The sequence below is a fragment of the Rousettus aegyptiacus genome, unplaced genomic scaffold (assembly GCF_014176215.1).
Source record: "Rousettus aegyptiacus isolate mRouAeg1 unplaced genomic scaffold, mRouAeg1.p scaffold_m13_p_14, whole genome shotgun sequence".
NCBI classification, from domain to species: Eukaryota; Metazoa; Chordata; class Mammalia; order Chiroptera; family Pteropodidae; genus Rousettus; species Rousettus aegyptiacus.
In genome coordinates, this window is record NW_023416289.1 from 21,279,408 (window position 1) to 21,298,083 (window position 18,676).

The 18,676-nt window shown below is 37.2% G+C and overlaps 1 protein-coding gene across 3 annotated transcripts in view; it reads right to left on the bottom strand.

Moving 5' to 3' along the window:
* Window positions 1–15,789: 15,789 nt before the first annotated feature.
* Window positions 15,790–18,676, bottom strand: part of ADAMTS18 (ADAM metallopeptidase with thrombospondin type 1 motif 18) — a 350,660-nt gene continuing 347,773 nt past the window's right edge. For all 3 annotated transcript variants that reach the window (XM_036231505.1, XM_016128433.2, XM_016128432.2), the window contains one exon: window positions 15,790–17,641. In XM_036231505.1, the coding sequence (XP_036087398.1) occupies window positions 17,526–17,641 (116 nt within the window). In that variant the 3' untranslated portion in view covers window positions 15,790–17,525. The remainder of the gene's footprint in view (window positions 17,642–18,676) is intronic.

The window sequence follows — 18,676 nt, forward strand, 5'->3', positions numbered from 1 at the left end:
TCTTACTTATACCACACTGCTTGTTTGTTTTTTTTTTAACAGCTTTATTGGGATATAGTTTAAATACCGTACACTTAAAGTATACAATGCAATGGCTTTGATATATTCACAGATATGTGCAACCATCACCGTAGCCAATTTTCAAATGTTTTTAAAATCCCAAAAGTAACCTCCCATGCTTTAGCTATCACCTCCTTAATTCCTAGATCCCCCCAACCTTAGTCATCCACTAATCTACTTTCTGAATCTATAGATTTCCCTGCTCTGGATATTTCTCATGAATGGAATTATATATTATGTAATCTTTTGTGAGTGACTTCTTTTAGCATTTTTTAAAATTTATATTGTAGCATGTATCAGTACTTTATTTTTTATGGCTGAATAATATTCCATTTTATGGATATACTACACTTTGGTTAACTGTTCTTCAGTTGATGGCCATTTGGATTGTTTCCAACTTTTGGCTATTATAAATCCCACCTACCAAGACCAAGCCATGCAGAAAAGGAAGCCTAACCAGAGAAATAAAAAGCAAGAAGATGGAAGCTGCAATCAAAAATCTCCCAGCAGAGAAAATACCAGGACAGATGGCTTTATGGATGAATTCTTCCAAACATTTGATAAAAAAAAAATTAATGCCAAACTTTCTTAAACTCTTTCAAAGTCTAAGAGAAGGGAACATGTCCAAGCTCATTTTACAAGGCCAGCATTACCCTCATACAAAGCCAGATAAGGACACTATAAGAAAAGAAATTACAGTCTGTGTGCTTGATCAACAAAGGTGCAGAAATCTTTAACAAAATATTAGCAAGCTGAATTCAACAGAAAGGATCATACATCATGATGAAATGAGATTTATTCTTGGGATGCAAGGATAGTTCAACATATGCAAATCAATCAATGTGAAACACCTATTAACCAAATAAACGAAGACTAAAAATCATATCATCCCAATTGCAGAAAACCATTTACCAAAATTCAACATCCTTTCATGGTAAAATACACACACACACACACCCAGACCCACACCTCTCCACCCCCATACTCAGTAATGAAAAGCTTCCTCTAAGACTAGGAACAAGACAAGGATGCCCACTTCTATTCAGCATAGTCCTGGAAGTCCTAGCCAGATCAGTTAGGCAAGAGAAAGAAAGAAAAGGCATCCAAGTTAGAAAGTGAGGAGTTAAGTTGTCTCTCTTTGCAGATTACCCGATCTTACATATAGAAAACCCTAAAGATTCCACCAGTAAAACCATTAGAACTAATCAACAGATCAGTAAAATTGCAGGATATAAGATCAACATATAAAAATCAGTTGTATTTCTCTACTCTCAATAAACTATCTGAAAAATAAAAAACACAATTCCACTCACAATAGCACCAAAAACTATAAAATATTTAGGAATAAATTTAATGAAGGAGGTGAAAAATCTGTACATTGAAAATAATAAGAGATTGATGAAAAAATTGAAGACAAATTGAAAGGTACCCTGAATTCATGTTTTGGAATAATGAATATTGTTTAAATGTTCGTACCACCCAAAGCGACCTATAGAACCAGTGTAATCCTTATCAAAACTTCAATGGCATTTTTCACATAAATAGAAAAAATACCCTAAATTCATAATGGAACCACGAAAGACTCAAATAGCCAAACCAATCTGAGAAAAAAGAACAAAGCTAGAGTCATCACACTTTCTGATTTCAAATTGTATTACAAAACTATAGTAATCTCAACTAACCCATGTTAAAGTTTGCTGATTCTTCCTTTCACCTGCTCAAATCTGCTACTTAGCCTCTCTCAGAATTTTTTTTTTTTTCATTTTAGCTATTGGATTTTTAAACTCCAGAACTTTTACTACTACTACTACTTCTTCTTCTTTTTTATAATTTAAATCTCCTTATTGACAGTCTCCATTTGGGACAAAACTCTCATACTTTATCATCACTCTTATACTTTAGTTCATTAGACATGATTTTCTTTCATTTTTAAAATTTTTGAAATAACCAGTTTAATGCCTTTGTTTACTAAGTCTGACATCTGGGCTTCCTCATGGAAAGGAAATGTACCCCTTTGTAATCTGCTTCTCCACAGTTGACCCCCATCAGCAATGTGCCTGCTTATGTTTCCTCTTCAGATCTTTAGGCAGGTGTTCTTCATATTTTTTCTGAAGTGTGTCTGTTTGAAAGTTGGCCTTTAGAAGGCTTATACAAGCGTCCTATAAGCAGAAGCCACAAGGCAGTTTTTAACAAATCTTATCGGAATGATTTTATAACATGAAACAGATCTGTATTCTAAACCCAGTAGTGTCATCTTTCACTATGTGACCTTAAGTGAATTATTTACCTATATCAAACCTTAGTTTTCTTGTCCTTAAAAGGGAGGAAATGCTAATAAGAGATTCGATGTGAGAATTAAAGGAGAGAGTGCCGATCAAGTGCCTCGGCAATATCTGGCATATGAGCTGGGCTTCGGAAATGTCAGCCTACTTTTCTTTGTGTAGCTTTAAAGGCTTTGGAAAGGAATTGAACTAGTTGGTAATTAGTTGGCTGGTGCATTTGAAGGCAGTAAAACCAACATCTGAATTATCTGGGTTGATAAGATTATCTAGATCGCTGCTAAATCTCCCTGCCACTTTGTAGTGGGGAGACCGAGACACCTAACTCCCAAATATAATCTTCCAAAAAGCAATCCTTGCAGAGTAACTCTGAAAGACTCTTTGTGCTAGCAAACAATACCTAGAGTGTGCCTTCCAGATAGACAGTATGGTGAGGCAGCACACTAATCTTCCCAAATCCTAGTTCATGTCTTCCGGACCTTGCGGAGGGGAGATGAGTGGAAACAATTGATCCACTGAGAATCACAGGCTGACCTCCAACTCAGACCTCTACCTGGGTGAGTAAATTTGGATGGAGAACAAGTGCTTTGGCCCCAGCCAAAGGTTATTTCCTGTTCCCTGACTGAGGCTGGCTGCAGTTCAGTTATGAACTCTGAAAGTAAGACTGCCACTGGAAAAGACGTTAGAAGTGCCTACTCAGTCAGGACGTAGTTAATAATCACACAGGAACTAACTTCCTCCCACTTTGAGGAAAGGAGGAGTTTGGCAGATGGCCATGCCCAGGCTGCCAGCTCTCAGTCCTTTGAGGACCTCAGGCATGTACCTGTGCCAGAAGGCTGGCAGCTGAGGGTCAGATGGAGGGCCTCAGGAAATCTTGGCCATGAATGAATTTGCTTCTCACTATTTTTCGAAAAGCTTCAAAATTATAAAACTCTTTTTTTTTTTACGCTCCTTTGTTATTGTAAAAGTACCCGTGGCCTCCTTCACTATTCTGTCTTCTTTTTCTTGTCATTTTTGCAGTTGTAATTTGTTGAGTGTTACTATGTGCCAGGCGTTCCTGCTTAGTGCACAGTACCTCATTGAACATTCAAACAGTTCTAGTTACCATAGTTACTCCTTACTAGGTCAAGTTGGTTGAGGGTCTGCCCAGGGTTGAGAGGGGCGGTAGATTTCCAGGTACTTGTGGTTTTCTGTGCTTGCAGGCAAAGTCGGTGCTGACAGCATCTTTTCATATGTCCATTAGCCATCTGTATGTTCTCTTTGGATAAATGTTTATAAAGGTCCTCTGTTCATTTTTAATTGAATTTGTTTAGTTGTGGTATTTTTTTTTTTTGATGTTGTATAAGTTCCTTATATTTTTTGGATATTACCCTTTTATTGGATGTATCATTGGCAATGTCTTCTCCCATTCAGTAGATTGTCTTTTCATTTTGTTGATGACTTCCTTCACTGTGAAAAACCTTTTTAGTTTAATGTAGTCCATTTGTTTTTTTCTTTTGTTTCCCTTGCCTAAGGAGACATATCCAAAAAAATATTGCTAAGAGTGATGTCAAAGAGATTACTTCCTATGTTTTGTTCTGGAAGTTTTATAGTTTTGGGCCTTACATTTAAGTCTTTAAGCCATTTTGAGTTTATTTTTGTATACGATAGTTTTTCCAGTTTTTCTAACACCACTTATTGAAGAGACTATCTTTACCCCACTGTGTATTCTTGCCTCTTTTGTCATAGATTAATTGACCATATAGGCATGGGTTTATGTCTGGGATCCCTATTCTATTCCATTGATCTATGTATCTGCTTTTATGCTAGAACTATTCTGTTTTGATTACTGTAGCCTTATAGTATATACTTTGATTTCAGGTAGCATGATTCTTCCAATTTTGTTCTTAAGATTGCATTGGCTATTTGGGGTCTTTTGTGGTTCTGTATATGAATTTTAGGATTGTTTGTTGTAGTTCTCTGACGCCATTGGCATTTTGATAGGGATTGCATTGAGTCTGCAGGTTATTTTGGGTAGTATGGACATGTTAAGGATGTTAGTTCTTCCTATCTATAAGCACAGAATATCCATTTTTAACTCCTTCAATTTCTTTATTCAAGGTTTCATAGTTTTCTAGTACAGGGCTTTTACTTCCTTGGTTAAATTTATTTCTAGGAATTTTGTTCTTTTTGATGCAATTGGAAATGGAATTGTTTTCTTAATTTCCCTTTTGTATAGTTCATTATTGGTATATAAAAATGCAACTAGTTAATGAATATTAACTTTGTATCCTGCTTTACTGAATTCATTTATTCTAACAATTTATAGCTGGATCTTTAGGGTTGTCTCTGTATAATGTCATCTGTAAATAATGACAGTTTTATTTATTCCTTTCCAATTCAGATGCCTTTATTTCTTGTCTGATTGCTGTGGCCAGGACTTCTGACATTGTGTTTAATAAAAGTGATGAAAGTGGACATCTTTGTCGTGTTCCTGATCTTAAAGAAAAAGCTTTAAACTTTTCACCCTTGAGTATGATGTTAGCCATAGGTTAACTGATACGATCATATGATTTTTATCCTTCATTTTGTTTATGTGGTGTATCATGTTAATTGGTTTGTGGATATTGAACCAACCTTCCATTCCATCAATAAAACCTACTTGATGATGGTATATGATCTTTTTAATGTATTTCTGGATTCAGTTTCCTAATATTGAGGATTTTTGCATCCATATTCATCAGGAATATTGCCCTGAAATTTTCTTCTTTTGTTGTATATTTGTCTGGTGTTGGGATCAAATTAACACTGGCCTTGTAAAATGAATTTGAGAGCTTCCGTGTACTTCAATTATTTTGTAATAGTTTGAGAGGAATAGGTGTTAATTCTAATTTGAATGTTTGGTAAAATTTGCCTGTAAAGCCATCTGGTCCAGGGCATTTATTTCTTGGAAGTTTTCTTTATTTCATTTCATGTGTAGTTATTGGTCAGTTCAGATTTTCTCTTCCTTCCTGATTCAGTTTTGGAAGTTTGTATATTTCTAGGAATTTATTCATTTCTTCCAGGTTGTCCAATTTGTTGGCATATAATTGTTCATAATATGTATTTTAAATACTTTGTGTTTCTGTGGTGTCAATTGTCACTTCTTCCTTTCATTTCTGATTTTACTTATTTGGGTCCTCTTTCTTTTTTTCTTCAGTCTTGCTAAAGATTTATCAATTTTGTTTATCTTTTCAAAAACAATAGTTATTAGTTTTATTGACATTTTTTATTGTTCTTTTTTCTTTTAATCTCTATTTTCACTCTGATCTTTATTACTTCCTTCCTTCTATCACTTTGGGTTTTGTTCTTTTTCTAATTCCTTTAGGTGTAAGGTTAGATTGCATATTTGAAATTTTTCTTGTTTCTTGAAGTAAACCTATATTGCTATGCATTTTCCTCTTGGAACTGCTTTGGCTGTGTTGCATAGATTTTGTGTGTGTGTGTGTGTGTGTGTGTGTGTGTGTGTGTGTGTGTTCATTTTCATTTGTTTCTAGGTATATTTTTCTTTCTTGAACTCGTTAACCCATTTACTGTTTAGTAGCATTTTATGTAGCTTCTACATGTTCGTGTGGTTTTTTTCTTATAATTAATTTCTAGTTTCATACCAATGTGATTTGTGAAGATGCTTGATATGATTTTAATCCTCTCAAATTTATTGTTTTGTGGCCTTATATGTGGTCTATCCTGGAAAATGTTCCATATACAGTTGAATGTATATTCTGCTGCTTTTGTGTGAAATGTCCTGAAAATAGCAATTAAGTTCACCTGGCCTAATGTATCATTTTAGGCCACTGTTTCCATGTTGATTTTCTGTCTGGAAATTTTATCCATTTATGTCAATGGGGTGTTAAAAGTCCCCTACTGTGACTGTATTACTGTTGATCTCTTCTTTTATGTCCATCAGTATTTGCTTTATATATTTAGGTGCCCCTACAATGGGTGCATAGATGTTTACAAAAGTATATCCTCTTATTGAATTAATCTCTATATCATTATGAAATGCCCTTCTTCATCTCCTGTTTACAGTCTATTTTGTCCATTTGCATGAAATATCTTTTTTCATTCACTTATTTTCAATCTCTGTGTGTCTTTTGATCTAAAATGGGTCTCTTGTAGGCAGCATATGTCTGGATCTTCGTTTTCTTTTTTTTTCCATTCAGTCATCCTATATCTTTTGATTTGAGCATTCAGTCCATTTACATTTAAAGTGATTTTTATAGGCATGTACTTATTGCCATTTTATTGTTTTCTGATTGCTTTTGCAGTTCTCTGTTCTTATTCTCTTGCTCTTTTCTCTTGTAGGATGATGACTTTCTATAGTGTTATGTTTGTATTCTTTTCTCTTTATTTCCTGTATATCTTTAAGAAATTTTTGGTTTGTGGTTACCATGTGTTTCCTATATACCAAGCTAGGTTTGTAGCAGTCTATTTTAAGCTGATGGTTGCTTAAGGTTGTGCACATTATAAAGTCACTACAGTTTTTACTCACTCCTCCCACATTTGTTTGTTGTCCTTTTTTTAACCTTTTTTTTGTGTTTATGTGTATCCCTTAATTGTAATTACACACGATCTTGCTGCTATTGTCTTTTAACTTTTGTATTAGCTTTACAGTTGGTTAATCCACTGCTTTTACTGTGTTTATATTTGTCAGAATTTCTATATCTTCTTATTTATAGTTTTTTTTTTTTTTTCTTGAAGAAGTCTCTTTAGCATTTCTTGTAATGCTGGCTCAGTGGTGATGTACTCCTTTAGCTTTTTCTGATCTGGGAAACTTTTTTTCAATTATAATTGACGTACAGTATTATATTAGTTTTCTAGTGATTAGACAGTCATATAATTTACCAAGTGATCACTCCAATTAAGTCTAGTATTGTCTGGGAAACTCTCTCCTTTGATTCTAAAGGATAGCCTTGCTGAGTAGAATAATGTTGGTTGTAGGTCTTTACCTTTAGCCACTTTGAATATTTTTTGCCAATCTCTTTTGTCCTGCAAAGTTTCCGTTGAGAAATCAGCTTGTAGTCTTATGTGAGTTCCCTTGTAGGTAACTAACTGACTGCTTTTCTCTTGCCGCTTTTAAGATTCTCTCTTTGTCTTTAAGCTTTGGTATTTTGATATAATGTATCTTGATGTGGGCCTCTTAGGGTTCATCTTGTTTGGGACACTCTGCGCTTCCTGATCTTGTATGCATATTCCCTTCACAAGGTTAGTCTTTATTTCTTCAAATACATTTTCAATTCCTTGTTCTCTTCTTCTTCTGGTACACTATGATGCAATTATTGGTATGTTGGATGTTGTCCCGGAGGTCGCTTAAACTATACTCATTTTTCCTGTTCCATTGGGTGTATTCTGCTCCCATTGACTTGAAGCAGTGGATTCAATTCTCTGCTTCATCTAATCTACTGTTGATTCCCTCTAGTATAGTCTTCATTTCAGTTACTGTATTCTTCATTTCTCTCTAGTTCTTTTTTATGTTTCCTATCTCTGTGGAATTTCTCACTGAGTTCATCTATTCTTCCCCTAAGTTCATTTTGCATCCTTATAACCAGTGTTTTAAACTCTGTGTCAAGTATATTGCTTGCCTCCATTGCATTTAGTTTTTTTTCTGGAGTTTTGTTATTTCATGTGGGCCATGTATCTTTGTCTCCCCATTTTGGCTGCCTCCCTGTGTTCGTTTCTGTATATTAGGTAGGGTGCTATGTCTCCTGGTCTTGACAGAGTACCTTTGTAGAAGGTGTCCTGTAGGTCCTAGTGGTGCAGTCTCCCTGGTTACCTAAGTAGGGTGCTCCAGCGGTGTCCCCTGTATGATTTGTGTGTGCCTTTCCAGTTGTAGTTCAGCCTTGGTGCTATTGGAACATAGGTGGGTGGGGTTGACCCTCGGGATGACTGGCTGTGAGGGCTGGCTATGACTACTGTGGACAAGATGTTGTGCTAAGGCTGAGTAGGAGTTGTTTCAGTGAGTCTCTGGTGCCAACTTATCTACTCTTCAAGTGTGTCATTTGCGGAACATACCGGGTGGTGCTCTGGTGTGGTCTGAAGCCAGCCACTAGGTGAGTTGGTTCTGGAGCATCTTGAGAGGGTCTTTAGTATAGACCACGGTCAGCCACTGCTTGTGCCAGACTTGGGGCCTCTTGGTAGGTGCTACAAAGTGATCTGTGGTTGGTTGCCACATGTACTGGGCTTGGTGGTGCACAGGAGTGGCTATGCTGCGAACTGAAGCCAGCTGCCACTTGTGCTGGCTTAGGATCCTTTGGTGGCACCACGAGGTGAGCCGAGGCCAGCTGCCATGTGTACCAGGCTTGTAATTGTTTAGCTGAAGCTATGTTCCAGGTCAAGACTGGCCATTGCTTACGCCAGGCTTGAGACCACCTGATTGGTGTTACAATGTAAGTTGAGACTGGTCACCATTTTTGCTGGCCTTGGGGATGCTTAGCAAGAGCTCTAGGGTACACTGTTTTTGGCTGCTCCTTCTAGGGGGTCAGGTTGTGGACCTTTGAGAGAGTCTAGGAAAGTTGGCAATGCAAGCTGAGGCAGGCTGCTTGTGTGGAGTAACCACTGGAATAGATTAAGCTGGCCATTTGTGTGGGGTGGCATTTCAGGAAATCAACAAAGTGGACAAAAGGTGTTAACCAGGTAAAAGGAGAGCTCATATTTGGTTCTCTCCCCCTCCCCACTCGGAGCTGGCTGGATGGGAAGAGATTTTAACAAAGAAACAATGGCACCTGTCAGTCCTTCCACCCTCAGAGAGATTTGCCCCTCCAGTTTGCCCTGAAGTTAGTCAATTTAATTCTAACCCTGTATGTCCCTGGAACTTTATGAGCTCCCGCCCCTGCACTGGAGCTTAGAGCAAGTGACTTTGTGAGCAAGTGAGTCCATGACAGTCTCTTTAAGAGAAGCACCTCAATCTCTAGCAACCCTTTGTCTTTCTCAGACACAATCCCTGTTGGTTTTCACAGCCTGGTGTTATGAGGACTCCTCTTTCTGGTACTGATGCCCTGGATTGTGGAGGCCTGTGTGGGACTGGGACCCCTTGCTCCTCAGGGGACCTCCCAACTGAGCTGTCCCTCCCGATTTTTAACCACCACACTGTGGGTGTGGGACCTGTCTCTGTCCCTCCTACCAGTCTTATTGTGGCTTCTTCTTTATATCTTTAGTTATAGGATTTCCATTCAGCTAGTCTTCAGGTGGTTCTCAGTGATAGTTCTATAATTGTTATTTTGATTATGGTCAGGTGAGGAAACAAGCACAGAGTTTACCTACTCCACTATCTTGATTGAAAGACCAGACATATTCATTTTAAATATCTGGAGCCAATCTTTAGAATGATTCTGTAAATTAATGAGATTAACCATTAAACAAGAAAAATCTGGGGCCCAGAACAGCACAAACCATGAATTAAACTTGCTTATACTTGAGCATGGCCAAAAAGCATCTTTATAGCAGCTCTTCTCTACATTGTGTTTCTTTTTCTTTTGTAGTACAAAAGCTGATGTTACCGTTTTCATCCAGCTGTGTCAGCCAGTGCATTTCTGGCAATTTGTAAGGAAGTGACAGTTGGCCCAATTCATTAAAATGATTAATTCACCTCTTGGCACCTAATGACTGGCAGGAAATAAGACAGGAACCTTCATTCTGCCTTGCCTCTGGATGTCAGGAGAATAACTTTTCATGCGCTGTCGATTCTACAGACACACACACACACACTCCCACACACACCCACACATACCCACACACACCTACACACACCTACACCCACCCACCCCTCGGAGTAATTTGCCAAAAGCTGATTTCTGATGGAGAGTTCACAGGCTTTTCTATTCAATGCCCTTTCCTAAAAAAAAAAGAAAAGAAAAAAAAAATCGCAGCACACTAGCTCTTGCGTATGAGTGCTCAACTGAGAGAAATGGCCAATCGCCCCCAATACTGCTGACCCACTGCCCACTAAACCCTGCTGTAGGTACCGAAATGCTTGGGAATGAGAAGAAGCTGAGAGAAAGATGAACAGGGAACTGGTCCCTGCCTATGAGGCCTCCTTTTGACACATTATGTACTACCCCAAGAGTCTTCCAGGTGAAGCATACCTGCAGAAGATGAGAGTAGGCCAAGGCCCCTTTATTATTAGCTGAGTTTGGCGCAGACCACTGAAGAGGTACACCCAACGGCGTGGCACCAAGCGAACTCCTTTGCCTACACAAGGCAGGCACACCCCGGGCACTTCTTTATTTGCCATAGACCAGTGGTTCAAAAATGAGCTGTTTCTTGAGAAAGTTGAATGTTTTTTAAAATATAAATTCCTAGGCCCTTCCCCAGGCTTAATTTTCAGAATGGGGCTAGGGAGGTTTTTGTAAATATCCTTAGGTAATTGTGATGTAACCAATTATTTAGAAAATATTATCCTGAGATTTAGTCTAGATCCAACTTGCTTTCAAAGGGGATGGGGCAGGGAAGAGAGAGGACCCTCTTTCCAGGAAAGGGGAGATACTCAGCCCCACGGTATGTAGAATGAGAGTCTGCAAGAACAGTAGAGATGGCGAGGCCTTCTGCCAAGAGTGGGCTGTCCCATCCTCCCTGTGCTCCAGTCGCATAAAAGGAGAGGGAGGAGGGAGTCAGAGAGAAACATATCTGGGCCTTGCCTCGAGCAGGAACAGCCCCTGGCTCTGATTTACCTTCCAAAGACCATCTCCTCCAAGGGCTCTGCTTGTTAGCTTATCACAGCAAAAATGCCGCTTTTCGTACTGCACACCAGTTTTAGGAAGTTTAGCCATGAGGGGAGAGGGTTAAGGAGTACCCAGTGTTCATTTAGAGTAGTGTTTTCTAATGTGTGGTACAGACACTGTGCTGTAACACTAGGTAATGTCAGGCCATCTCCTAAGCTGTATGGGGCAGAGGCAGCTTTTGTGGGTAGGCCAGGGCAATGTAGGGAAGAAGAGGGGTAGAAAGAAACAGAGGGGTTTGGGGAGAAATAGCCTACAGGATTTCCTTTTTCTGGACATTGATGCCTCTTTCTCAACCCAATTAGGATGCTAGAAACACTCTTTGAACCTCATTTGTCCATTAAATCAACCAACAGTTATATAAATTACTTTTTGTTATTCAATGACCTGGTTACTACTTAACTGTGACCCTCACTAAACACAGTTCAGGAAAACACTTAGAAATACGTTCCTTGCATCTCTTCATCATGTTTAAACAGGATTGTGTTTGTGTGCATAGGTAAGGCAATGTGCCATTTCTTTGCAGAAACTAATGAATAACTGGACACGTTCAGAAAAATATATTCTGAATATATTGCAAAAAATATTGCCCCTGATGGTTTCTCTATATACAAACATTTGTTGAACAAAAATCACTTATATTATGATTCTCAATCTCTATCAACAGAGGTATAGTTAAGTGGATATAATTTGCCTTTTCTGTATATAAATTTGGATTGGGATTCAAGATAAAAATCCTATCAACAGAAAACATCTTTATGCTATGCTTAATGATGCTAAACTGAACATTCCTGAGGAACTATGGATGGTTCACTTATTGAGGAATTTTTTTTTCAATATGAATTCTGTAAACCATTTATAGTGACTACATTGTATTTTTAATTAAAATTAACAATCTAAATGTTAATATTATTTGGTGAGCTTGCTTTTATAGCTACCTTGTACTTATATGGCAAATAATATAGATTTTCCTATTTAAAGGAGTTATGAAAAGTTTTCTTTCTAAACAAAATTTTATTAGATCAAAAGTTGTTTTGTTTTTTTTTTTTACCCAAAAAGAGAGATTAAAATTTTAATGGAGGTATTTCGTGTTTACAGGGAAACTCAAGATGATAGTGAATGAATGATAGCAGTGCAAGAATCTCTTCTCCCTGTGGTCCTCCCTGGAGGAAGAAGATACAATGACTCAGAACCAGTGGTGGCCGAAGAAAAGTTCAGATCCTCAGCATCAGTGGAAACCACAGAGATGTTCGAGGACTTAAGATCTCCTGGGAAAGATAAGGTAAGGCAGACAACACATAAAATCCATACATAGCAGTTCTACAAATAACATTTTGTTCCACATTGGTTATGATGTTGAGATGTTGTAGGAACTTGTTGATATCAATTAGCCGATGGTAAAACTGGTTTCATTCATTATACATCATTTTGTTTAATGTCGCAGAACCTATTGATGATATTGAGTACTTAATGTACATAGTTTTAGTTTCTAAAACCCATATAGAACATAAGTACATGACCTTTACTACACTGCATTTGGCAATAGTGGGTTGTATGCTATAAATTCTCTAAACCATTTCTTATATGATGCATGCTGCTTTGAGGTCATCCTTCCCTACCGCTAGCAAATAGCATCCATGCCAAGAGCACTGTTCCTCTCTTTCTCTTGTTTGCTCACTATCCTAGTGGATTTGACATCATAGGCTCCAGACTCTCAGGTTCTGTTGCGCAGGAAACGCTATCATCCTAGAGAGAAGCAGTTATTAGAGGATAAAGACAGTTATGGAACAAGTCTTTAAGTATCCTTTATTGAAAAGAGAGGCTAAGTAAGAATTTATTACCTCCTATCCCCAATTCTCCACCTTAAATCATCCCGGCTCTGCCCATAAGTCTTTGTGAAATCATTTATTTCCAATTCCTCTTCACATGAGTCTCAGGGGACATAGAGTTCAAAGGCCTAGATGTCCTTTGTATTTTATATCTCCCAAGGCAATGTAGCACCGTGACAAGAGAATAACCTTTTAAGTCTGATGGACCCGATTTTGAATCCTGACTCATCGTTCGATGACCATGTGCAGATATATGATCCCTCTGAATCCAGAGTCTTCATCTGCAATGGGAAGATAACAATATCTTCCTAATTAGGCTGTTGTGAGGATTAAATGAGATAACATATATAAAGGGCTTATTAGCACAGTCCCTGGCACATAGTAAATAACTAATGCATGCTGACTTTTATTAGTACTACTAAAAGGTATAGATACCTTCCCTTTTCTGCCATCTATTCCATTTTTCATTCTTGACAATTTCTTTTGTTGTTTGCCAAGTAACAATAATACATATAAAAATCCTCTTAAATATATTTTAAAGATACATACATGATCCACATAATATATATATGTAAGCACAAATGCAGGGGAAAATACTATATATTCAGGTCAATTGAACTTACTTTTTCCAGATTTTATTCTTTACTGGTCAGATGATTCAAATTTTGGAAACTCTGAGAAAAATTGCTTTTTAATTTAGTTTTTTAAAAAAATAATTTAAATATTTGCCAGGGAAGGAAACTGATGATTATACAAGGATTTGGTAGGGTATTCAATGAAAAGGATCATATATAAAATTTGTAATAATAGTCCAGAATGATCCTGAGCTTGAATGATTATGCACAATTTTTAGACACTTAGATGTAGGGGATTGTGAAGTACTAAATTTTCGTGAAATAAATTCAGTACAACGAAACTAGGGCAGGGTCCATCCTTTAGAATTATAGCTTGTAAGTAAAGCTCTCGGTCTTCGATTTTGTTTTGAGATTGTTTCTTTTGAGGTTTGTATTAGCTTTTGGCTTTATCTCCAATCACAGCCCATGGCCTTCCCTTTACTCTCTGATCTGAGGAAGATTGGCCAAGAGAACACGTGCACAATTTCTTTATGCTTTCTTATTTCCTGTTCTTCTTAAAAAAGCATTTATTTTTCAAATACAGTTGACATGCAATATTATATTAGTTTCAGGTGTACAACATAGTGACTAGACATCTATATAACTTAATAAGTGATCACCTTCTTAAGTCTAATACCCATCTGACACCATATATAGTTATTACATTATTGACTATATTACCTACACTTTACTTTACATCCCCAGGACTATTTTGTAACTACCAATTTGTACTTCTTAATCCTTTCACCTTATTCACCCATTCCCCCAACCTCCTTCCCATCTGGCAACCATCAATTTGTTCTCTGTATCTATGAATTTGTTTTGTTTGTTCTTTTTTATTTTCCACATATAAGTGAAATCATATGGTATTTGTCTTTCACTTTCGGACTTATTTCACTTAGCATAATACCCTCTAGGTCCATATAAATTGTCCCAAATGGTAAGATTTCATTCTTTTTTTATGGCTAGGCTAAATAACATTCCATTGCATGTATAATACCACATCTTCTTTATCCACTTGTTTATCCATGGACACTTAGTTTGCTTCTATATCTTGGCTACTGTAAAAAATGCTACATGAACATAGTAGTGCATATATCTTTTCAAATTTGAGTTTCTTAGGATAAATACCCAGAAATGAAAATGCTATGTCCTATGGTAGTTCTATTTTTAATTTTTTTAGGAACCCACATAATGTCCGTACCAGTTTACAATCTTCTCCACATCCTTACCAACATTTATTGTTTGTTGATGTCTGTTGATTTATTTATAATAGCCATTCTGACCAGTGTGAGGTGATATCTCATTGTGGTTTTAATTTGCATTTCCATAATGGTTAGTGATGTTGAACACCTTTCCATATATCTATTGGCCATCTGGATGTCCTCTTTGGAGTATTGTCTATTTAGATACTCTGCCCTTTTTTAAATTGAATTTTTTTTTTTAAGTTGTATCCATTCCTTATATGTTTTGGATATTAACCCCTTATCACATCTGTCATTCGCAAATATTTTGCCGCATTCAGTAGATTTGTCTTTTTGTTTTGTTGATGGTGTCCTTTGCTGTGCAAATTTTTAGTTCGATGTAGTCCCATCTGTTTTCCTTGCTCAAGGAGATATATCTAAAAAATAATATTGCTAAGAACAGTGTCAGAGTTTACTGCCTGCGTTTTCTTCTAGAAGTTATATAGTTTTAGGCCTTACATTTATGTCTTTAAACCATTTTGAGTTTCCTCTTGTATACTCATTTTTTTTTTTTTTTGCATGTGTCTATCCAGCTTTCCCAGCACCATTTATTGAAGAGGTAGTCTTTACCCCATTGTATATTATTGCCTCCTTTGTCATAGATTAATTAACCATGTAGGTGTGAGTTTATTTATAGGCTCTCGGTTTTTTCTTCTTCCCTCCTCTTTCTCTTTGCAAAATAATTTTACCAGAACGACTTTCAAATAGAAAAGAAACAGTCAAATACATTTATGGTAGGTTTATCTAACTTGGATGATTTCCATAAATAAATGTTCACATGACCTTTAGAGTAGAAAAAAATAATTCAGTATCCCCATAAGATGGTAAAAATGTCATCTGTTTCAGTCCAGTATTTGATAGTTTGTTTTCTCATATACAAACAAGAAAAAGTATTAATTAATGAGTATCTTATTTTTCCCCCAACTTTTTTTCAACTTTTCATTGAGAAATTACTGAGATTTAACATTCATAATCACCTTGGAAATAACTGACTTCTCACTAATTTACTCAAGAACTTAACAAGTTTCAAAGATAAAGAAACAACACTTTATTATAAACTTATAAAATAATTAAATATTACACATATATTTTGACTTTTCTCTATAACCCATGGTTTTATTCAACACTTTTCCTCAGAATTATTATCACTTACTCAGGGAAGCAAGTGAGAACACATAACAATAAGCTATTAAGTAATAAATTAATTTTCCATAAAATAAAATGATAATTATATAAAGTACAAATAACTTGCAGTTTTTCAGAGGGCAAGGGGATGGTGATGTAGAACTTTTTTTCTGATGATAAAATGACCATTATTGTAGGCCAAGACAAGTAGGTTGAGAGAATAGTCTAATGATTTCTCGGAGACTTGGGAATGCATGATTTTAATTAGAATGGGAACCAAGGATGTTCTAAATTTAACAAACCACTGTCTAGTAAGTCGTGCTGAGCCAGCAAATCCCTGTTTGAATTGAGACTTTTTAAAGCACTAAAATTGGGTTACATTCATCAAAGAAATTGAATACAGTAGAATTATATAAATATGTCTTTTATAACCATGACTCAAAAAATTACAGAAGGACACAGTCTTGTAAGTTACTTTGGTTTTGGCAAGAGAGTGCAGTGTTTTTCCAATTGAGAGCAATTTTAAGCTCATTAGTGTCAACCAACAACTGGCTTTTGAAGACTGAAAATATCATCTGAGACTGTAAAATACTTTTATTCATTGAAGGGTCTGGGCATATTATGGTTTATTAATATTAGCATAGTAGGAAGACAGATGGATTTTTCTATTGCCACTATGACTTTTTTTCCTTGTTAACTAAATTCTAGGGCAAATTTAAACATATCAGTTGGTAGGAAAAAACCACAAGTGGCCTTTAATTTCCTAAGCAGCTCTGATAATACGTAGGGAGCATTAAAAATGATGTTCCTTCAACACACTGCTATTTAACTCCTTAGGTTTTTACCAGAAATGGACATCTTACCAATTCTGATTCGCAAAGGGCAGACTTGAGGATCCCGTCTACTTGTTCAGCTAGCACCAAAAGTTCCGAGGTCGAGATAATGTGTAGGGCATATTTGCCTTTCTTATGAGTTTTCCCCCCGAGGCTATGAATTTCAATTAAATGGAGATCTTAAATAGTCCATGTTGCCCTGTTTTCAGAATATTCCTTGGAACACTTTTCAAGTTGTGAATTTTAGTCTTGGAGACTTTCTATAAGCAGAATACACTTTTAACAAAATAATAAAAACAATGCACGCACACTAAATAAACATAACATGAAGCTTGCTAGTCCAGCAGCAAGCATGATTGTGAGCACCATTTGGCTTCTTGTATATCCTGGTTTGGGTCGTCCAGTTTGTCATACTGTGAGCTCCAAGTAAACGTTCCATCCACATTTGATTCTTTCAGCTGTTTGTGACTTTCTAAACAGATGTCTTTGCCATGGAGCCCTTTCAAATTCGGAAGGGGGTCTGTCCCAAAGTTGACGTGTCTCAGTGTGATTCATCACTTCTTTCGTGTGACAGTGCAAATCAATGTTGTTTTCTTTTTAAGTCAGATTTGTCATCGCTTCCCATTTTCAAGTGCTTTGGAGTACCATGTGCTTTGGGGACTAAGAAGCGTTGTCTGTGCTGAAGAGCCGAGTCCTGACACTCCAAACCACTTGCGAGCTGCTGCAGTCTTCAGCTTTCAGTCCGAAAGGTGGCTGGTGTGTCCAGAGGCTGAGAGGTAAGACCCTGGCCTGAAGGTGCTGGGAGGGCATCAGCTCTTCCTCGTGCATGACTTGCAGCACTGTTTACCATAAAATTTGTGGTTGCAAACACCGTGCTGAGGAACTAGATGACACCAGCTGAAGAAATCTACACAGGATGGATCCTCTAAAATCAGAAAACATTTAGCATGTTAGGAAGACAGGATTAAGACATCAAAAGGGACTGTGACCATTAGAAACATTTTAAAAGGTGGAGGAGAAGTGGACGTGAAGATAAAAGTTGTATCTAGCCAGAGATTAATATCTGATCTTCTTCAAATAACTGGGGAGGCACCATTTTACATCCAAGGGAAGTACCTAGAACAGCATATTCGGAATCCCCTGAGGACCTTGGGGAGCAAGGAGCCTGATATAGTGAGAACTGGGACACCAAGATTAGAGGCCCAGCTGCAACACTCTGTGTAGGTTTAAATAAATCTCTTCACCAATTTGCAACTAAGTAAATGGATTTAAGTCAACACCTGTCCTTTCTAACTTCATTGTTCACAGAGGGTAACAGAGGTGATTATCGACTGGAAGCAGAACAGTGAACATCAAGGATCCTTACTCAGAAGGGCCTCATGCTATACAGAATGTGCAGGAAATTGTAAGTAAGACGTCCTTTTTATGTAAACATAAATGAATGTTAGGGCTTAGTCATTTTACTAGATTCTCAAGGATTTTTTGACTTCGAAAATTCTTAGAGTCTGCCCTATATGTGGATAAATATTTTGGAGGTTCCCCTTCTCTATGCAAGCCTTAAATTATTTTTACCTTCACCTTAGCCCAAACTACACACCCCGTCAGTGGCTCTCCACTATGCCTTTGGTTGCAGCATGCAAAGCTCTCAGCTCTCCTACTGCTCCCAATTTGTAGCCTATCTTTCCATGCTTGAGAACTGCCTCTAGTTTCTTCTTTAAGCCTTCGTTCTTATACCTAAAATTCCCTTGTATATACACATCCCACCTCATAGTGGCCCCAATGATCCTCTGAAAACATAAGCCAGGTCATGCCTCTGTCCTAAACTCTCCCATTAGCACGCAGCCTCTCAGAGTTAAAGGTAGTTCTCATAAGGGTTGATGGGGTCCCAGGATCTGCTTCCCACGGTCTTTATATATGTGGGTACATCTGAGAGAACATGACCACTTGCTTGAAAGGTGTA